A 23634-nucleotide genomic window follows, 5' to 3' on the forward strand; every position below is an offset into this window, starting at 1 on the left:
CTGACCAACTTCTAGACCTATCTGTGAGTAATCTTTATAAGCTCCCTTGTATAAAACTGAAAATATACATATTTTACTTATCTCTATGTCACATTTTACACACAACCCAACAGTTCTAAAGGGTTGTTTAATTGCTAACTGACTATTGTTAGAAATAGTTTTATCAATGTTTGAACAATGTATGTTTCCTACTGCTCAAGCTATGGTTTAATAATAATAAGCATGTACATCATCAAAATACTAAACATCTGTGTGTAATATGCTGGTCTGTGTGTAATATGCTGGTGAATATGCTACTGTTTTCTATAAATCGGGTGGAATGCTCTAAGGAATGCAGAAACTAGAATTACTACAAATATAGTGCAACAAAAGATTCCACAATTCCAAAAGTAACTTTTATACATGTCATTTATACACTACACCCAGGTCAACAAAACCTCTCATTTATCAGGCAATTAAACACAACTGCAGCCAATAGTTTGATGCATGCAGAAACTACATATAGTCAGTGATGGCAATACCCCCGTCTAGTCTGTCGTACAGACCCTGAAGTAAATATATCCAAGAAAGCCCGAGCAAGTCTAGAAAATGTGGCAAGTCTAGATTTCCTCAGCTTCAGGGTCTCTGAAAATGAAGAAAGTCTCAGGGCTCCTTTTCATTATATTATATTCTTTTTTACTATGAACTTTTTTCAGTAAAATATGTTCATTTCAGAGACTATTTGTTAGTCTAACCCCAGTCATGTGGGCTTGCCAACAGACTGACAAACCATGAGTCCATAACTGTCACCTGATACCTCAGGTATTTAATTGTGTGCTGCTTTGAACATTATTTCAGTTACCATGGTTACATCCTGCTGTGTCAACCAAACATAGGAGTGATGCCTTCAGTGATGCAATTCTAAGGTATTTACCACTTTCTTGAAACCCACAAGGACAGGCATGATGCTGACAAACTTTTAAATCAGAGCAATTTCTGTGAATCAAACTTTCCGTGGCCATTGTTAATTTGGTTAGAGATGGTAATCAAGATTTGGCAGACATTCCATCTCTCAATATTTTCCCAAAATAAGCAGCGGTAAAATATTCTTACAGCAATGCATACCCCAGACCGGACAGGACACCCTTGACATGTGATTCATGAAACTGATTCACACTAAGGAAAAAGCAAGGCAGAAAGTTGTGCAAACAGAACATAAATAACCTACAATGGAGTTTTTACTACAAAATGCTTCAACACAAGACGATTCAAGTAAGCGAGTAAAAGTGACAGATTTTATAGATATGTCATGTTTACACTTTACAAACAGTAAATAAATGTTTTAATAGATAAGCAATATTTTGTTTGATTCAAACAACACCTTAGACAGATCTACTTTCCATTTGCCCAACTTTGGATTAAGATCAAGAAAAACAATCAGTAAGAAAATACATGATAAATATAATACAAGTCTTTCAAATACCATGTTTATATCATAACTGTTATGTCAGTGCCATAGTTTTATCATCAACCACTGTCGGTAAGATTCCAATGTTTTGACATAAATTATACTAACAGCTTTTAACAAATTAAGTCCCATCTTCTTCAGTGTTAGGGCGTGGGGTAGCCTAGTGTTAAAAGCGTTCGCTTGTCACGCCGAAGACCCGGGTTCAATTCTCCACATGGGTGCAATGTGTGAAGCCTGTTTTTTGGTGTCCTCCGCCATGATATTGCTGGAATATTGCTAAAGGCAGCGTAAAACCATACTCACTCACTCCTCAGTGTAAACTCAGTATATTAAAGGAGATTCTTCTTACTTGTTTTGGACATTGATCTGCCCTGAAATTGAGTAGTTATGTACAGTCAATCATGAAAGAATTTTCCCCATCAAAGTTTATGCTCTTATCACTTATTATGTACTCCAATGCACCAACAAATCAATTCATCTTTGATAATCTACTTTAGTCTTCCGATACAATTAATTAAACTGAACTTCAGTACCCAGTCTCCAGATAAATCATCTATAGCCATAATTATCGATACACTTACATTGATGCATAACAATTTTCTATCTGATTTGATGGATTTTTGATATTATGTGCCAGTCATTTATCATGAATATACCCATGTCGTCATGGACGGACTCAAGAAAACACAAATGCTGCCAGATGTTAGCTTCAACTGGCTTCATACATGGATGGGAGAAAAACAAAGATGTAATTCTCTGTTAGTCTCGCTGCATTCACACAATGCTGAGTGTCCTGAGATGTCCTCTCCCAACTGCGTCAAAACATGTCTACACCATGCCGTTGTTAGCTGTCCATTAGGTCCAGCAGGTCGTCGCTTTGGCTGGAGGAGCCGCCCTCCACTGTCAGCTCACCCATTATCTTACTGAGTTGAGCATTCTTTTGTTTCTGAGGAAATAAATTACAGCAGTAAGACAAGTGCAGAATTCCTTGCTGAACAATACTCAATGCAACCATATTTCAGACCCACTAATGATCCCTTCATCATGTTCATGTTGCCATTTATTTGACCCACTATCTCTTCATCACGTCCATGTAGCCATTCATTTGACCCACTATCCCTTCATCACGTACATGTTGCCACTTATGTGACCCACTATCCCTTCATCACGTTCATGTGTCACTTATGTGACCCACTATCCCTTCATCACGTTCATGTTGCCACATATCTGACCCACTATCCCTTCATCACATTCATGTTGCCACTTATCTAACCCACTATCCCTTCATCACATTCATGTTGCCACTTATCTAACCCACTATCCCAACATCATGTTCATGTTGCCACTTATGTGACCCACTATCCCTTCATCACGTTCATGTTGCCACTTATCTGACCCATCTATCCCTTCATCACATTCATGTTGCCACTTATCTGACCCACTATCCCTTCATCACGTTCATGTTGCCACTTATCTGACCCACTATCCCTTCATCACGTTCATGTTGCCACTTATCTGACCCACTGTCCATTCACGTTCATGTTGCCACTGATCTGACCCACTATCCAACATCACATTCATGTTGCCACTGATCTGACCCACTATCCCAACATCACGTTTATGTTGCCACTTATCTGACCCACTATCCCATCATCATGTTCATGTTGCCACTTATCTGACCCACTATCCCTTCATCACATTCATGTTGCCACTTATCTGACCCACTATCCCTTCATCACGTTAATGTTGCCACTTATTTGACCCACTATCTCTTCATCACGTTCATGTTGCCACTTATCTGACCCACTATCCCATTCATGTTGCCACTTATCTGACCCACTATCCCATTCATGTTGCCACTTATCTGACCCACTATCCCAACATCACGTTCACGTTGCCACTTATCTGACCCACTATCCCAACATCACGTTCATGTTGCCACATATCTGACCCACTATCCCATTCATGTTGCCACTTATCTGACCCACTATCCCTTCATCATGTTCATGTTGCCACTTATCTGACCCACTATCCCTTCATCACGTTCATGTGGCATTTATCTGAAATGAACAATCCATTCATTCAACTATTCATCAGAACAACTATCCTCAATGCTACCATCTATCTGCAGCACAACCCATCCAAGAACCACAAACCCTTCAGGCAGCCAGGGACACCACCTTGAAAGTTCATACTGAAATGCTGCTCACCTTAGATGCATCTATCTTGACCACCTTGGATTCTGCTGTTTCTATTGGTCGTATTGCTGCTGCTTGTCTGGAGAAAGGTAGAAAGTACTCAATTAGAATATGGAATAACAACTTCTTTATGTATACATGTCAACAGACATGAGAATCCTATGATTGACAGTGTCAGCAATGATCCATTATGTTCTCATTTTGTGATGAACTAGAGGGATGTGAAGATATCACTTCCAAGTGAATTGTTACCTGTCGGGTGTCAGGGTGTTGTACCCTTCCTCCCTAGGCATTTAGAGTTTGATTAGCTTGGTAAATGCACTTTCCCAGTACATTCACCCTTCTTAACTTGACTTCAAATTTTCCTTAAATATCCATAAAATGTATATAATGTTTTCAACTCTAAATATCCTGGTTATAGAATCTTATAATAATATAAAAATACTTTATTGCCCGACAAAGGAATTTGTTTTACAACAGTGAGACATACAGCATGGTTAAAACAAATTAGGCAATGAAACGCGATCATCTTAAACACACAGATATAAGGATGAGAAGAATAACCAGTGTATACTGTAAGAGACTAGTAGACAAATGTATTTAAAATTATGGCTATGTCCAACATTCATTTAAAAGTTTAATGCTAACAGGTATAAATGCTGTCTGTGACCTTTTTGTGCGAACTTTAGAGACGAGAAATCTACATCCAGATGGTAAAAGTTTAAAACAAAAATGTAAATCATGAGACGGGTCGGATAAACTTTTAGGAGACCTTGGGGATGATGGAGGATGATAGTGAGAGGATATGAACGTGGTACTTACTCCTCCTCTTCATCTGTGTGGAATAGATTCAGACGGAATTCAGTTTTTTTGGTGACATTTGTGCCAATGAGTTGTGAGAGAAGGTCCAGGTGAGCCTTGGCAAGTGGGTTTGGGGTGGCTGAGTCCTGAAAGAGGGAGACGCACAATGGCTTGGTGGACAAGAATATTTTCTGATGGATGATGGAGAACATACTCCAGTTCATGCTCAATAATCTCCAGTGTATACATTACGATAAATCTCCACTAGTACCCCCGGATGCATCAATGGCTCGGCCCGATAATTTTATTACCTCCCTTTGCTGGCTCCGCATTCTCACAGTAGACAACCAAGCTTGCCAGTGTCAACAAAGATAGCGGTCGCAGCCGTGAAGGTTTGTTCGCAGTGCAACTCAGATTTTTGGGGGAAATCATACAGACAAATTGACAGGTGTGAAAGACTGAAACGTTAAATAATATACTCTTTCTACCTCTTTCAGAGTACCTCTGGAACAATTATGTTGCCAAGTTTAATCGGTTAGATGAAAGAAGCGAAAGTGAGTTGTGATTGGTACGCTCAACTTCCCAGCGTAGACACTTGATTGGATAAAAAGCCAGCCAAGGGAGGTAATAAAATTATGGGGCCGAGCCGTAGATGCATCCAGGCTATAGTGGAGATTTATCGGAATGTATACCCTGGAGATTATCGAGGAAGACTCCAGTTCAGAAAGTGCTTATTTAGGAGATATAAGCATTCTTTACAATGAACTTCTTGGCATTGCAGATATGACCTTGCCAAAAGAACTGTTAAGAATTAACATCGACCCAAACTCACGATATCAGATACTGTGGAGCCACTGTGTGCAGAACTACTGGTCAACTCCACTGGCCGGGCCACAGAGTACCTGAAGAACCATGCACAATATAGTATGTTACAGAATCAATGTTCTGGACATTACAAGCATACTAACATGGATTGTTACATCAGTATTAACAGAACTTATTCCGTTGGTATTGTTCTGGTCTGTGATAATGGTATTGATGTAATTTGCCGCAGTAGTATTGGATCTGTCTGTTACAGCAGTACCAACTGAGTTTGTTGCAGTGGTATTGTGTAGGTATGTTATGGTATAGACCTGGGATGTAGCTACAGCATTGCTTTGGTATGTTACATTGTAAAAGTAATGATAAAATCATTTCAAGGATCTTTAGAATCATACATTATCATGATTATGTATTGAAATGACTGAAGAATCAAACTGCCTATTACACATTATACATCTTACACCATAAGTTGTTCACCTGTAATATAATGAAGCAAATATCGCCCTGATCATAAAGTGCCATCTTCAGACTAAAGAAAACAAAGTACAATTAATCAGTGCTGTATGAGAATCCCATGTTCATTAAGAGAAGTACAGTGCCTAGTGACCCTCTGATGGTGACCTACTCACATGTTGGTGCCCAGCTTGGTGACCCTGTCCCCCTTCATGTCATATGACCCCTCCTTGGCTGCCAAGGAGTAGCTGTTGCAGGGGAAGGAGCTGCTGCTCACCTTACTGTCTTCACTGAACGATCTGCCAACACAGTCACAGCAGCCAGTCAGGGATAGGGCTGGCTATCGATATTGATCACAGATATCGTTAATTGTGAATTGAATATCATATCGATAAATATCAGAGAAGTAACTTTGAGCAAACTGCTACAAAAATCACACAGATTCTTCTCCTAAAATGCTTCTTACATCTCGTTCTAGCATCTTAAGAAGTCCCTGTGTAATGAGACATAATGAATGAAAGGGTTTTGAACAAAATACATGTGAAGTGAGTGAGTGAGTATAGTTTTACACTGCTTTTTAGCACTATTCCAGCAAACATCACTGCGGGGAACACCAGAAATTGGCTTCACACATTGTACCCATGTGAGAAATCGAACCTGGGTCTTCGGTGTGACGAGTGAGCGTTTTAACCACTGGGCTACCCCACCGCCCCTAAATACATGTGAAGACTGTCAGTTGGGCTTAGTTTGGTTCTTACGTGAACTTCTTTCCTTTTCCAGAGAGCAATGGCACAGTGCTTGTACCCACCTTATGGTGCCGGGCACCTCTGTGCCCCAGGGGAGTTCTCCAGACGTCTGCAGCACGAAGCGGCCATTGTTACTCTGTACTTTGTCTTTTAGAAATATAGAAACCTGGAAAACAATATTTACAACCTGAAATATTGCTGTTGTGCCAGACACTCAGTCAGTCAGTTACAACCATAGTGTAGATGCTTGATTGGCATTTTAGAAGATGATATTTGATGAACATAGGGATTTTTTCTGGGTTACATCTTCTTTTTATTCTCGAGTACAACGTTTCAGGGCTTGTTCTGGCCCCATCATCAGGTAAACTGAACAGTAACTGTTAACTCTGGCTGTGACGTCAGCAGACTCCTAAAGAAAATGGCCAGCATTGACACCACTTTCTCATCTGGCAAAACCCTTAAAACTTTGCTACGTGCAAATGGTAAGGGGTGCAATCACGCTATATCCAACCCTAAAGGCTGTGTGAAATGTGACTGTGGTGACATCTACATTGGTGAGACAGGCAGACCAGTAGCTACACGTGTGAAAGAGCACAAAACTTCAGTGGACAAATCAGATCTAAAATCTGCAGTTTATGAATAATCCCGATCATGAAATTGACTGGGAAACTGAAGTCCTCTCAAAAAACATCAGTGCCTGGCGTAAACGCAAGTTGATTGAAGCTATCTTCATCAAACGCACAAAACCAGCAATAAACAGGGACCAGGGTGTCTACCTCCCAAATGCATGGTACATAAAACAATAAGACAATACCCTACCCTCGTCACTGTTCCCATGTATAAAGCATAATTTCTATGTATACACTGCTATAACTTTACATTCTATACATTTATAAATACGTCTCTGTACATTTCTAATTCAATCAACAATTTTGTATAAGTATCTGCACAGTTCTAAATTGATCCATTAATTTTGCAGTAAATGACATCTTATATATTCATAATAACATGTATTCTATTAGCCATGTCATCTGTATCTATTGACCACCGCATGTATTGCGTCGTCATAGCATTGTGACGTCATAAGCATTGTGACGTCACGGCCAGAGTTAACAGTTACTGTTCAGTTTACCTGATGATGGGGCCAGAACAAGCCCTGAAACTTTGTACTCGAGAATAAAAAGAAGACGTAACCCAGAAAAATTCTCTATGGTAACCATAGTGTAGTGGTCAGCAAGGGAACAGCAAGGTTACAGTCCCATACAATGTTACATGTAGTTGCTGAATGCAAGCACTACAGGTGTGTATAACATCAGAACTGCATGTTACAGGGACACCAGAAATGGGCTTCACACATTGTACCCATGTGGGGATTCGAACCCGGGCGTGACGAGCCAACGCTTTAACCATTAGGCTACCCCACCACCCCTCTTTCTGAAGAGGCTTACAGAGGCCACAGACTATATACGGCATGTTCTCATTTCGCCTACATCCCAATTCGCCTACAGTCTTAAAACAACATTTCATGGTCTGTTGACTGTTGATTACGCAATGGTAAACTAGTGTCACCCCTATGATCTAAAAGTGGACTCTTCTAGTTGAAGTAGTTGAAGGACAAAAAGAATTTATTTCTGTTATTTGTCTGTTATTTATTTATGTTGTTATTTGTCATTTTCCGATCACAATGATATTCACATCATATGACATTAGTGTTAAGGAAGTTAACTTGTGCAGATGTCCATTTAGGAGATAAACATACTGTGTTGGAAAATTAGAGGTTCATAACGAATTTAAGGTGAAATGATTTTAATTCAATTTCTATTTCCATCAGTCCAAATGACATTGCTAGTTTCCGACATACACTGAGACAAAACAAAGAGAAAGCCTTAAACTGGTGGTAAACAGTCTTTATATTCACATGTCCTATGCATTTAGATACACAATTTCCAAAATGTTTGATGTTTTAATAAACCAGCTATGATTTAGTTTGACATATAAAAACGTTTATGAAATACAAGGAATTATGCGATATTTGTTACCTACAAATACATTTTTTTGTCTTCCACCCCAAATTTAGTTTTTGATGCATTTTCAAATTTATCTGTACTTACCGCAAGTCCACCTGTTCTCTCCCAGATGAATAAGATAGATATGTAACAATGATTTGTTTGTGAAAAGAACATTAAGAGGTGCATTCTCACTTACATCAAACAAAGGTACCAAAATGGTTCTATTTCCGTAAAGCTTGAGGTTACAAAACATGAAATAAACCATGATATGGCTTCAGACTTCCTATAGTCATTAACATATTGTGCATGCAGAACAACAGTAAATTTGGATGTTAGGCAATATACAATCCATCTAATCACAGGATATACAAGGTATGATGTTGGTATTTGTAGGCAATTCAGAAAATGAGCCTTCAACTTCACTGATCCACCAACTTGTTACTTTTAGAGATTAGTGATGGCTACTGATTTTCATAAGAGGCAAATAAGTTGACTTTACATTGGTAAACAGAATTACAAGGTGCAAGCAATTCTGTTTGGGACACCTTATACCTAGCTGTGTAAACTTTTCGTTGGAATCCTTATAACAACAGTCGATCAAGATTAGTATGGCACTGACCAGTGAGTCAGGTTCATTATAAGAGTACGGGTGCAATTTCTAATCCCAATTAGCCTACATTGTTTTTGTATGTGAAATGGGATGTAGGCGAATTGAGATGTAGGCGAATAGAGACTAAACCCTATATACAATGCATTAGATACAGCTCTCCCAATCAGAGAGTCCATGTTGAGCAAGCACGAGGCCCAGTATCTCAACAGACGAACTCACCCTGATGTGCATATCTTGGAAGAAGTTGAGAAGTGTCTGTCTGACCAGGTGGAACTCCCCAGCAGACATTGGTACGTATGTCTGAAAGTACAAGCAACCCTCATTACAAATTTTACAAGGAAACTAGAGGCACATGCGTTTTTTTGAATGACATTTTCCAGCTATATGATGGTGGTCTGCAAATAATTGAGTCTCGACCAGACAATCCAGTGACTGATACCATGAGCATCAATCTGTGCAATTGGGTGAGTGAGTGAGATTAGTTTTACGCTGCACTCAGCAATATTCCAGCTGTATGGCGGCGGTCTGTAGATAATCAAGTCTGGACCAGACAATCCAGTGATCAACAGCATGAGCACCAATCTGCGCGATTGGGAACCAATGACATGTGTCAACCAAGTCATCGAGCTTGACCACCCGATCCCGTTAGTTGCCTCTTACAAGCATAGTCGCCTTTTGTGGCAAGCATGTGTTGCTGAAGACCTATTCTACCCCGGATCTTCACGGCTCTGTGCAATTGGGATACGATGACATGTGCCAACCAAGTTAGCGAGCATGACCATTCGATCTTGTTATTTGCTTCTTATAACAAGCATGGGTTGCTGAAGGCCAATTCTAACCTGAATGAATCTGGGTATATATATAGTTTTCAAATGTTCTAAATACAAACAGCCTGAGTTAGAATAACTCCCTTTGCCTTCACCCCTGACGTACTACTTAACATGATTCAGGGATTTACAAGGCTCGAATTCCTCTGTCCTTTATGCATAGAAATTGACAATAGACGCAACAAAATTTATTAGCGCATCCACAGGCACTCAGAAAAAGTCATGTAAGTCGCCAACACTTCGCCCAGATGTTACCGCCACCAGAAATACGGCCTTCCATGTTAACAGCTGAATATAAATAGCCGATAGACGTGAGAACGTAGGACCGGACAGCCAATCTAGCACGATTGACAAATCCCAAGGTGGGCTGGTTCGCCTGACAGCAGGTCGAACCCGATCCACGCCAGCTAAAAAGTGCTGCATAAGAGGGTGCTGCCCCAGAAGAGCACCATCGACAGGGGTGTGGAAAGTGGAATAAGCTGTGGAGCAGCAACGAATGGTCGAAGACACCAAGCCTTCTTCCAACGAGCTTGCAAAAACTCCAATAATCAGACTAAATCCACAGAAAAGGGATCTGCAATCCCCCTATCTGAAAACCAGCGTGCATAGCGGGACCACCTATCCTCATATTGAACGTTTGTCGAAGACAGAATTGTGTCTGTAACTGCTGCAGGAATTCTGCGTGCTTCGAGGCTGGCCCTGACAGAGGACCCAGGGAATGAGTGGTAGAGGCGGAAACGCCTACAGCACCTTGTCCGTCCAATCCAGCAGGAAGGCGTCGGAAGCCAACGCCTTCTGGTCCGGTATTCGAGAGCAGAACATGGGTATCTGATTCGTCCCACCGGACGCAAACAGATCCACCTGGAATGATCCATACAACTGGGAGATAACTCTGAATATCTGCCGGTCGAGCATCCACTCGTGCAGGGCCAGGATCCGTCGAGAGAGTGTCTGTTCGCACGTTCTCCAGCCTCAGGAGATAACCAGGAATCACCTGACAGTCACACTGGTCGCACCAGTTGAGAAATTCCCACGTCTCCCGTAGGGCTTCAACGAGTCCATTTTCTTGGACTCGAGTACTCGAGGGGTGAGACTCGACTCGGACCCGAGTACTCGAAATTCATACCTTTCAAGCAAACAATAGCGTAACTTGCATGACATGTGTTCCGATCACACAAGTGAACACTTACTTCATTCCGACTTTATATCGTTATGTGACTAACATATCCCATTGGTCAGAATCAGTATTTGGATGTTTACTTGACAAATGTTTTTTTCATCGTACTTCTTGTACTGCCTGCAAAACGCAGTGATATACCGCACAGGGGGCATTTGGTTATTTTTCTCTTTTCTCTATCCAGATCGTCACGCCCATACATTTGATTTTTATCTTTCTCCATGTCTATCAATTGTCAAGATAGTTATCTTATCATTTTAAGAAGTGAAATTTCAAACGCTGTATAAAATGTTCTCTCATCTGCAGACTTGTAACAACTAATACCATACAGCCACACCATGTGAGGAGTAAACTATTTAATCTAGGTGTCAATAAAAACATTATCAGATGGGTTAAAGAATTCAGGGTACATAGAACTCAGTATGTCAGTGTCAATGGCTATCAATCTTCTTTTCTCTCAACCTCTACTGCAGAACCAAATGGCTGTGTTCCTTCATCCGTACTCTTCGTTTTGTATACCAATGACTGTTACTTGTCAATATATGACGTGTTTACTGTGAAATTCGCAGATGGCGCCACTGTTGCTGGCCTAATTTCTGATTCTGAACATTATTATCGTCAAGGCATTGACAAAACCGTAATGACAGTTTTTTATCAAACCTTTATTCTAAGTGTGTTGACCTACAATTTTCTATGTTGGTATGGGGGTCTGTCTCATTGCAACAAAAACAAGCTTTTCAAAATTGTTAATACTGCTTGCAAAATTTCTGGGGTGTCTTTCAAGTATATTCCCTTTATCTATGAGCCAGATTGTCACAAAGGCAACTAAAATTAGATTTGATAGTTGACATATTTGATCTCACCATTTTGAACTACTTCCTTCTGGACGCTGCTGTCGATTACCTTCCCTCAAAACAGAGTTCGACAGTCTTTCATACCATCAAGTATTCGTGAATGCAACAAATATTTTAAATCACCATCAGGTGATTACAACTAGAATTATTCAGCCTCTTTACCTATGTGGTTAATTGAATTATACCATGTCAGTTTTATTGTGTAAATAGCATTCGTTTTGAGCATGTAATTATTGTGTATATTTTTGTGAACTGTGTACATATTCATATTGAGACAGTTGGATGTATAAGAATTTCCTCCGGGATAATAAAATTATATCTTTTCTTAATATTAGACGTTAACGGCCGCTCATGCTTAGCACATGGCAGGCAGTCTGTCAACGTCAATAATTCGAGTTATCTCCCCTTTTCGAGTCCTCGAGTCCTTGAAAATGGACTCGAGTCCAGCTAAACCCGACTCGTCCTCGAGTACTCGAGTACCCGTGGAAGCCCTAGTCTCCCGAAGGAGCGCTAGGGACACCGTGCCGCCTTGCTTCAGGATGTACGTCATGGCTGTACGGTTGTCCAACTGAAGATGAACCACCTGGCCCTAAACATGCTCCCGGAAGCGCTCAAAAATCAACCGCACAGCTCTCAGTTCTAAGACGTTGATGTGAAGGCGGGCTTCGGCTTTGGACCAGAGTCCCCCCAGCCTGTGAGGGATGCATCGGTTTGAACTGTAAGAGCTGGTGTCGGGATTTCCAAAGGGACCCCCTTGGAGAGATTCCCGACATTGGTCGACCACTGAAGGTGAGGAGACAATCACCCGGGGACTGTCAGACACTTCTCCAGATCCTCCGAGTGAGCCCACAGACACGCCAAAGCTTGCTGTACACATCCTCAACCGCGCCCGCCACACGACAGAGATAGTTGCCGCCAAATGACCCAGTAGACGGAGCCAAGTCCGCGGACTTGGCGCCGGTGCCTGGGGCTGGGAGAGGAACAAAGACACCATCTCCCGTACTCTGGTGACCTGGTCGGGCGGCAAAGAGACAAGACCCTTATGAGTTGTGAACAGAGAAAAAACAAGTCCTGGGTGGGTACCAAGTCGGATTTCTTGAGGTTTATGATCCACCCCAGTCGAAATAGAATGTCTATCACCGTGTGGGTAGAATCTAGGCTCGATGGCTGAGTTCGAGCGCTGAGCAACCAGTCGTGTAGGTAAGGGTAAAAACGTCTTCCTTGCGACCTTGTGAGGGTAGCCGGCACTAACATGGGCTTGGTGAACACCCTGGGGGCAGTGGATACGCCAAAGGGAAGCACCATGAATTGGTAAGACAACCGGAGGTACTGCTTGAACGATGGATGAATTGGCACATGTAGATACGCATCCTTTAAGTCGATCGGTGTAAGCCAATCGCCGGGCTGAACAGAGATCACCGAGCAAAGTGTCTCCATCTTGCAGGATAGAACCTCTAGCATGCGATTCAACCCCTTGAGGTTGAGAATGGGACGGAACCCGCCGTCCTTCTTTGGAACGAGGAAGTACGGGGAATAAAACCCCGCCTGTTCCTCACCCGGTGGTATGCGCTCTATTGCGGACTTGTCCAGCAAAGCCTGAACTTCGTCTAGCAGTATACCCGCCTTGACCGGACATGCAGCACTGGAGTGCGACGTATGCTGGTGAACTCTGGCGGGCCTCACTTCCACAGTGGTAGACGTCCGACACTGACGGTGGATAGCACCCAAGTGTTGCTGGTAGCCTTTCCCCACTCCGGTAGGAATAGAGAGAGGCGGCCCCCCACTGGGACATGTAGTAAGAGTGCGTGAGTGGTCCCCTGCAGATGAACTGGCTGGGATGGACCCACGCCGACAGCCTGCAGGTTTAACGGGAGGTCGGGGCAGACCCCCCGCGACCGCGAATAGGCTGCTTGGAGCCAGACAAAGAGGCCTGCTCCTTGCCCTTACCTTTGGTGGGACGGCTCTTCCTCCAACCTCTATCCAGCGGCCGAAGCCAGCCGGCAGACTCGGGCATAGGCTGCGTCCCGGAGGAAGAACCCGCTACGGGAGCGAGAAGCCTGCGGTTGCTCCAACAAGGCCTTAAGAGTCCTTGAAGGAGGTAGCTGCTGCAGCAGCCTCCCGAATGACCTGCTGTGCCCCCGGAAACAACGTCACTCCCAGCCTAAACGGAAGGGCCAGCAAGGCCAATAACAGGATGTAGACAGCCACAGATTGCGCAACCCCATGCTTGCCACATCACCATAGACGCGGCAGACCGTAAAGAGTCTTTTGTCAGGTGGGCCTGTACTTCGGATAATTGGCAGAGCAGAACAACATTCGAGGAAACGTCCTCAGTGCTCCCTTCCGCCTCCAGAGCCGACCTTTGTATCGAGGAAAGGTACGCCTCGTGGACCACAACACGCACCTGCAGCATGGCATCCAGTAGACTTCCTCATAAGTCTGGTATGCCTGCTGCAGGGGGGCGCCCGCTAGGTCAAATGGTGGAACTAACCGCCCTTGCTTAGCAGCCGGGGCTGCACCTAAGGAGGCCGAGGCTTCCCCCAGGGCGACCGAAGTAAACACACACTCGTCAACCACCGGCACAAAGAACAGAGAATCATCCCCCAGCTGATATCTCTTAACAAGTTCGGGTAGATCAAACCGTAGGTGAGAACCAATCAGGAGGGGATCCATCACGTCCTGCACCAGGGAAGGCAAGATACGGAGCTGTGTCTGAGAGGGTTGCCTAGGGGCAAATGCCTCACCCGGCAGGCGGACCTCAGTCGAGTCTGAGCGACATTTCGGCACCGCAGCTTGGGGAATATACTCGGCAATACATTGCCTAACCTCCTGGAGAGCCGACGAAAAACCGAAAGTACCCTCCGACTCCTTGACCTCCCCAATCTCCATAGACTCGGCACCCGAGCCCGAGTCAGAATTCGGATCTCCACGTGAAGAGGAGCCGAACCCAGACCCGGTGGGAGGCCGAGCCACAGACGCCGCGGGAAGGGAAGAGCCGAAGGAACTCTCAGCTCCGGCCACCGACACAACACTCAAACCCCGGTCCCGAGACACGGGAGGATGGCCGGACAGAACGAGCGCCTCTGCTCTCACGGGGCGGGGCGGCGCAGGGTCCAGAACCCCAGGAATCCTCAACGGACCCTGCGCCAACACCGAGAGAGGGACTGGGAGCGAACCCAAAGCCAAAGGCAAAGGATTGACAGACGCCTCCTGGCCAAGGGATCGAGCCGAGCACGCGGCGATCCCACCCCCGGATTCTCGGTCCCCCGATCAGAGTGGGAGACGAACTCCTGCCGGAGACCTCCAACTGACTTGTGAACGAGGGACTTCACGGAGTCCATATGCTGCTGAAACAATTGAGTGATAAGTGACATATCAAAACCACTGGACAGAGACGGAGAGTGTGACCTATGTGAAGACTTAGTTTTAGTTTGCTTAGCCTTTTTGGCCTTGGACGGGGGAACCTCCTGGGTCAGGTCCCCTCCCGCCTCACACAATTCCTTATAAAAAAGGAAATCAGCCGCCCGTCTCTTCTGGGCCCAGGGGGAGAAGCCCATGCACAACTCACATATGGCAGGGTAATGCCCTGCCTTCTCCAGGCAGCATAAGCATTTGTCATGCTTATCAGAACGGGGAATATTTTGCCCGCAGCACATCCCGTAAACGCCTGAAAGCAAACAAGTAAGCATGTAGCTAACGGCGTACATAACAGCATAATATACACGTACAAAACATCGAAAATTACATGAATGCGAGAACGCAACATGAAATACTTAGTTAATAACGCAATATTTCAACCACGTGGCACACTAAAACTTCCCGCCATGGAATAGTAACACGTGTGTAAACCACGGGAAAGCTAGCGTAAAAGTGTAATACAAAGTCACATAAATGAGAAATAACAGACTGCAAAGTCCATAAAACGTTTCTCAAAACGAATACAGACCATACATACAGTTGTTGAAGTCTCAGACATTCTTCTACACGAAGTAAATCAGCTAGTAACTCAGGTTGGAAATACGTGTGAACGCTTGAGTGACAGCAGAAGCAATGATGATACGGGCCTATGTGCTTACCTGGTTGGATGCGCATGCCTAGCAGGGAGGTAACTCCACGTGGTGGGGGCCGTATAATAGATAAAAAAGATTTACATGTATTGTACAATATTTTTATTAAAACATTGATACAACTGTCACATGACATTTTCAGCCGCAGAAAATGCATATATGTACCCCAAGGACGATCTTTATGAAAAAGAATTTAAGTTTCTGGGACCCCCATTTTGTTGTCAAAGACCCCTGAAAATTAAGAGTATGAGTCCCAGGGACCCTCAAATACAGGACTCCATGTAAATCCCTGATGATTACAAAACAGTGCATTTGAATCAGAAATAGAACAGTGTCTTTGTTCCCTCTATTTTAATTTTAATCACTACAGTGTGGTAACACAACACTTTATTGATCATACAATGTTTTGCTCGTCCGAGATGTTTTATATAACACATATACATAGAAAGTATCAACAACTGGAACCTTTGGGAATTTATTGTCACCTAAAATTGTGATGTGTAAACTTCAGATGGTGTATAACAGTTCAATTCCATAAAAAAACAAATGACACTGGGCAGATGCATAAAATGTTGTAAAGGATCTTTCCTTCTGCTATCTTTATTTCTGAAAGCACAAAAAGGTGTTTTCCACAATTCATAACTACTTTTGAGATGTACGAGTACCGTATATGACCGACTATAAGTCGGAAATTTGATACCAGAAAATGTAGGCAAAAAATCAGACCCGACTTATACTTGAGTTCATTAATCTACCCAAAAAATTCCCGAGGTCAGGTGTGTGAATCTGCCAGCCCTGCGAACTCAACTGGCAATGTTTACACCGGAAGCAGGAAGTATATACGTACTGACAACGTTTCCAAAGGTAAATGACATCGTGTCCGAGCGTGAAGATTGAGGCGGCGATACCGATTCGTACGGGGAAAGGGGCCGACTTATACTTGAGTTACATAGTTTTGGCAAGAATTTAGAGGGTTGAGAAAGGGGCCCGACTTATAGTCGGATCCGACTTATAGTTGGTCATACACGGTATGTTTTAGGTTTGAAGTCTGTTGTTAAAGAATCATCTCATCCAGACAATGTTTCAGACACAGATTGTCAATACTTAATGGTTACCTGCTAAATAGATTTCAATGTAAACTTATGTTCAATCAATTCGCTCATTTTCTATGTACAAACCCACGTACCTCAATCAACATTCTATATACATGGTCCACCTGCTGTCTGGCATTGGAGTCCCCATCAATGTAGCTGCGTACAGCGTCCATGTGGTTGAAGGTGATGAGCAGAATCTCTTTGGGACGGAGACACAGGGAGATCTGGTACTTGAAGGCCATCGTCATCAGATCATACAGCTAAAATGTCATACAACAAACATCACTAAATGGACATACACATGGTTAACAACTGTGACTAATGATTAAAAGCCTACAAGTAATTTATTTATAACAGGAAAAAGAAGAATCCTTCAGATCAGGTTCTTTACAAGTGAATATGATTATTCCTGTAAAGTTCGATTTTCTTATGAGCACCATTAACAAATTCTCAAGTAAATTTGATGAAAACAACACATGAAAATTGTATGACGTATGTAAAAATATAAATCTTTGAGAATGCTGTTTAACTACCAATATTTTATGTGCCTTATCTAAACTTAAGTGTTTCTAAACTGTGCTATTTATATACTATACTGCCACATATTAATATTTGAGTTATTATAAATGTAATGTACAGGGTAATCGATAATAATTACCCTATATAAATATGTTTACTATTTACGACGTATTTTGGGTATACTAATTCCCGCGGTATCAGTTACACTGTCCATATAGTGTTGTTCCGTGCCAGTGCACTGCAACATATAGTTTACCGTGATCTTAGGATTACGAGAGCTCATACAGTCGGAATTAGTATGTAAAACAGATCCAAGCCTTCTCTTCACCTCGTTCCATTGGTCTACCTGATGTGGCGTAATTTATTTAGCAACTTTGGTGTTGATTTGTGCTGCCTCAGGTAAGCTACGTCTCGATATGGGCGCTGCCATGTTGTGACGTCATAACAAGGTGTTTAGAAGGTTTCGTATCTAGGATTTACGTCACAATAGAAATAACGGAGATCAGGTATTCTTCGATTAACGGTTGAAGGAGACAGACGAATGATTAAGAGTTGGATGATGGCATCTCCATCGTAGGGAAGAAAAACCATGAATAACCTGTAAGTTTACACCCGGCTTGCCAGAGGCACTCTACTCAATGAAGCGCATGTAAAATCTTTCTACTGTTGTAACTATATATAATTGTACTGTACCTTATAACTTGTAGAGTAACGCATTGGGCGGCATGATTGCATATTGTCTTTACTGTTAGAAGTTGGCTATTGTATATAATAAATTCTATCGTTGGTAACTTTTATGACTTGTGAAATTATGTACTAGTTAAAACTGTTGTGTTGCTGTGGCTGGAAGAGAAAGATCCACATACCCACAATGTCACAGTACATACCTCTTTAGCCACCCCGTAGACCGTTACATAAACATTCAGGAACAAATACAAGATTACCGCATGCATGATAACTGACCTTGTCCATACTGGCGGCATTGAGCCTCATGATGGAAGCATGTGCCAGTCTGTCGAACACTGTCCTCATGGCCTTCTTGGAGTATAGCGTCTGTGGCTTGAAAAGCTCCTCCATGAAGCGTTTGTTGAACATCGTCTGTACGATGTCATTCAGCACTGAAACAAAGCAAATGAATGAGTCTGAGAGACATATGTGATTACCTCACTGAACACATGGAAATCAGTATCACAATATACTGTGATCATGGTACCGGTATTGCAATAGCCATTGCAATATACTGGCACTGGCAGTTAGTGACACTGTTTGTTACTGACACTGATCGTACATGCATACTCAAGCCCAGTTCTGGGCTACAGTTATGCTACAGTTCTGGTAACACCAAATCTCAAAAGCAATTTGGATGGTTAGGAATTGTTTTTTTCATTTTTTAAAATACTTTTTATAGTGTGGAAAGTATTCTGTTTGTCAATTAATTATGAGTGAGAGAGTTTAGTTTTACACCACATTCAGAAATATTCCAGCTATATGGCGTTGTTCTGTACATAATCGACTCTGGACCAGCCAATCCAGTGATCAACATCACGAGCATCGATCTACGCATTTGGGAACCGGCGACATGTGTCAACCAAGTCAGCGAGCTTTACCACCAGATCCCATTAGTCACCTCTTACGACAATCACGGGTTACTGAAGATCAATTCTAACCTGGATCTTCACGGGTTCAATTAATTATGAAGGAAACATAGATTGTGAATGAAAGTATAAGTAGAGTTTGACTTAAACCATAGAGATATTTACAAAACTTCTTATGTTCTATTATCGACTATACTGGTTCTCATAAACGATATTACAGTATGTATCTTTTGAAAAGCCAATGGCGGTAATATGGTAATTCAGTGCAGTTTTAGTTTCCTCCTGGAATTTCTGAGCTGTTAGCATAACACGGCTACATACCAGCAACAATTGTTAACTTAATTTATTTATGTGAGGCACTCGAATAAAAATGTTGTTGAACAAACGATCATTATTTTGTTGTCCCTTTTCTCTATTTTTTACGAGGGAGGACCACTTACCATGCTTACTGGTAGAACAGCCAGGTAATCAACAAGCATGTGTAGTAAAATTTCACACGTACAACTCGCGCACCTGGCTGTTCTACCAGCAAGAGGTCCCCCTGGTAAAAAAATAGCAAAAAGTGACAACATTTTTTTTTTATCGTTTGTTAAACAACCTTTTTATTTGGATGTCCAAAATTATGAGACAAATCATCAGAGTTGGTCTGTCGATTTCATGTGACTGTGCCAAATTTGGTTTTGTTGCATTTATTAGATTTTGTGTTAGTGAGCAATTCATCGGTCTCAAATGAAATCAAACGGACTGTAAATATATAGTAAGGATTGACACTCTGTACAGTGAATCATGGCAACATCGATCAAATTATTATGTTGTCCATGTTATTAACATCATGTACAAGAACAGATGAAGGTCTTCATTGGGAGGATGGGGAAGCCTCACTGGAAGAATGCATCAGAAATATCCAGGAACACAAATAATTATGACTTTCCTCAAGGGGTGAGTAAGTCAGTTTAAATCAGAATGGATAATCCCATGCAACAAAGGGATACTGAAAATTATGATTGATCATGTTGATACAGGAAGGAAGTACATCTTCGACATGTTATTCAAAGGAACACCAATCATGTAGTATACCAATACCATTTGTTCCAAGTGTTTTACACTTCACATCAGTCATGATCAATGGGTTGTCACGGTAACTACCATGCTATCGTGTTTTCTAAGATGTTTCGGTGAAAGATGAAAGGCGCCGACAGTACTTTATCAGACGATAATGTGCAGTTTTTGCATTACGTCACAATGTATTGGCGTCACTGCCCCCTTCTAGTCTGCCCCCTCGTTATCAAACACTTTTGAAATACGTCACAATGTAACCGACGTCACGATGCATGTCAGTTGTCAGCGCCTCGTACAGGCTCCTACAGTAAACTATTCAGTTGCATCCCGTTTCTTGGTTTGCAGTTGCTTCACTCAGCTAACATCACTGGTGGAAACATTACGTTTATGTTTTCCGACGGATAACATGTCTCAGTGTGACTCACAATTTAACAGCTACATGGCAACGTGTGCAATGTTTACATTCCCACAATGTATCCGTGGAATGTGTCATGACTTGTCAGCTTCATCTGGATGTACTGATCTAAACTTACGTTGGTAGTAGAAATGCGACTTTCATATTGCCCCATATGAATTACGTTAATCACAGTGTAATTAAAATAATTTAGATAAGATATTTAACCTGAACATTAACCGTCATCAAACTGTATATCATTTGTTTCTCTGGTAACGTTCATCTTAACGTAGTGGGGGCAGACATGTCAATAGAACAGCACTTCAGTTAGCCCTGAGCGATGATTTTTAATGTAGGTCACCTACACGGTCATTTGTTTTCTGCCTTAGATTAATCGTAATTATTTTATCCTTAGAAAGGATTAAATTTGGCATCTTAGAAAAGTAATACAGTTCACTCTACCACCATGTATAGTGTAATAAAGCACACTTTTTTAAGACCAATTTTGTTGTTGCAGACTGGTTATATTACCTGGTTTTAGGATATGTCATAGGAACAGCTTTTATACTGGTCAGGAGTCCAAAACAAGTAAAGTTTACTTCAGTCTTTATTTAAGAAATACAGTTCGCTGTATATTGTGTAATAAAGCACACTTTCACCCTGAACTTATAACGTTAAAGCACGAGGACGCTAAAGGAATATAGTTCTCCCATGATAGGTGTGGGTTGTGTGGGTAAAAAGGTACTATATATCTCATGTTTGGTGTTCTATATCAAGTAACAGGACAGAAAAATCTCTTAGCATGCAAACAATTGTTTTTTATTTCATTCAGTCTTTTTCAAGTCAGTGCTGATACAATGTAGCTGTTTTCCCCATGTGTGATCAGTTTTTCTGTTATTGACAATGCTTGGTTGAGGTATTGACATATGTGAATGGGTTATCGATAGCTGTTTGAATCAGGTATTGACAGGCAGTTAATCTTGTGGAACAGAACCTCAATGTGAATGTAAAACAATCTTGTTCATTTCTAATTCCAGGATAACACCAAAGGGACCTGCTCATACATGAACCTCACTCAGTCCTAATGGGCATACTCCATAAGCTTGAATCAACCTCCACTCAATTCATATCATGAGGTTACAGTGAGAATATTTAATCAGTGATGGAAAGATGACAATGTTATAACATGACCCATGTCGGCTGTATGACAAAGATTTCTCATTCCAGCTCACTGATGACAGCCTCAACATATCATAAACAGCGATACCTGGAGACAGCGATTGAGTGTGGTTGAGCCTGTGTCTTTGGCGTGACAAGTGAACACTTTATCACTTGGCTACCCAACCGCTCCCACATGGAGACAAAATTTTGGACACAGATAAAACACAGTTGAGAAAGTCCAGTTCAAATCGTGCACCTTTAAGCATGTTACTGTCCATTAATAATGTATGAGAAGAACAAATCAATATATACACAAGCTTTCAGCAAGTGTAACCATGGTAACAAGGATAAAACTTTGACTGAAACACTATGAACCATATGGGATACTGACATCACAAATACAAAAAAAATAGCAAAAACATTGCAGCCCTCTTAACATGTTAGTTAACATTTTGACCAGGCTGACGGTATGGTAATTTGGTCATCTTGGAAAGTTACAGCGACCACTTACAATACAATTATTGTGATGATATGGCTTGCACTATATTCTGTCTCTCCCATTAATGATAGGGGCATTAGCAGTTGTTCAATTATTTCTATCATCCAAATAACCTACCAGCATGCTCTTATAAGCCCCACCAGAGCAGCACTACCCTTGTACTGCAATAGAATAATCAATGATTTTCACCTGCATCCAGTCAGGGGTAGTGAGCTCCATATCTCAGTAGTGTGGTTTAAGTTTACATTGATCCTGTGGCCATGCTTGGCAGCATCTGATTTTCTTGGAGCACTCATTAAGTCATCACACTAGCCCACAGTATGTAGACCAAACATGTTATTTGTGGCTGTGTGTAGGTGAGGTAATGACTGAACATGCACTGTACATATTCAGGGCAGAAGCTACTGACTTCCAGCTCATTGTCTTGGATTAAGACAAGCCATCAAATAATGGATTATCATGTTCAATTCTTGTGTCATTTGCTTAAATTATCATATTTTGAAATCCCAAAATGTTCTCTATGTTGTGTTTCTGTAATAACAATGAAGAATTAATGCTTGTGAGACTGTGGGCCGGGGTTATGGTTATGGTGCTGACAAGTTGTCAACCACATTAATCAGTCATGACTAGGATGTGCATGATTACACAAATATCATATCCTGAAATGACCAAGGGACACAATTCAGATTATTCACTGGCATTCTGAAGTTTATTTATATTAACAAAACTACATTCACCTTTGTAAACACATGAACATTAACAAGGTCAGAAGACTAGCGCTATTGTAAACGTGATGTGATCTGGAAGATCAATAGCAACTATCTGTTTAGCTCTCGTCACATTCACTAAGTCTTCAGTACCCCTGTACTGAAGTCTTGTTTCAGCATGTTGGCATATTTCTCAAGACATCTGTGCATTAACAAGCAAAGAAGTGACAAATTGTTTATTTTCCTGTCACGCACTCACAACTCTCCTGCAGCATGACACTTTTCGATGAACAACTGTAAATCAGTGACAGTTATTCAGTGTAGAGTAAACAAAATAACAGGGGGCGCGGACACGCAGCCCTGAGTTCAGCAATATTTCTCTAGCTTACCTTTCTTTGCTTTTTCGCTTGGGATATTCTGAGCCCGTAGTCTTTGGTCTAATATATACATCATCTCTCCACCAAGATTGATGAAAAGCAAGGGCAGTGTTTTCAGTGACATCTTCGCCGACTGCTGAAGTGTGTCTCGTTTCTAAGATAATCCCTCACACCTGCGATATGATAGCTTCGGCAGGCAACCGACAGTTCTCGTTTGG

The 23634-nt window shown here is 41.9% G+C and overlaps 1 protein-coding gene across 1 annotated transcript; it reads right to left on the reverse strand.

Moving 5' to 3' along the window:
- Window positions 1-1450: 1450 nt before the first annotated feature.
- On the reverse strand, window positions 1451-23633 carry LOC124282672 (protein OSCP1-like). Its single transcript, XM_046718696.1, has 10 exons — window positions 23429-23633; window positions 18588-18742; window positions 17198-17365; window positions 9306-9386; window positions 6530-6633; window positions 5898-6020; window positions 5279-5348; window positions 4468-4592; window positions 3658-3724; window positions 1451-2393 (listed from the first exon to the last, which is right to left on the reverse strand). The coding sequence occupies exons 1-10, from the start codon at window positions 23538-23540 to the stop codon at window positions 2292-2294; spliced, it is 1107 nt and encodes a 368-aa protein (XP_046574652.1). The 5' UTR covers window positions 23541-23633; the 3' UTR covers window positions 1451-2291.
- Between the last annotated feature and the right edge of the window lies 1 nt (window position 23634).

Source organism: Haliotis rubra, unplaced genomic scaffold (genome assembly GCF_003918875.1).
Source record: "Haliotis rubra isolate DU_JTF1 unplaced genomic scaffold, ASM391887v1 Scf300, whole genome shotgun sequence".
NCBI classification, from domain to species: Eukaryota; Metazoa; Mollusca; class Gastropoda; order Lepetellida; family Haliotidae; genus Haliotis; species Haliotis rubra.

What these genes read in the sequence shown, in the direction of transcription:
- LOC124282672 (XM_046718696.1), bottom strand. Translation starts at nt 23,540, where the DNA reads ATGTCACTGAAAACACTGCCCTTGCTTTTCATCAATCTTGGTGGAGAG. An exon ending in GAGGTGCCCGGCACCATAAG is followed by an intron (nt 6,021 to 6,529) that starts GTGGGTACAAGC and finishes CTGTGTTGGCAG; the next exon opens with ATCGTTCAGTGAAGACAGTA. An exon ending in ACCAAGCTGGGCACCAACAT is followed by an intron (nt 5,349 to 5,897) that starts GTGAGTAGGTCA and finishes ATGGTTCTTCAG; the next exon opens with GTACTCTGTGGCCCGGCCAG.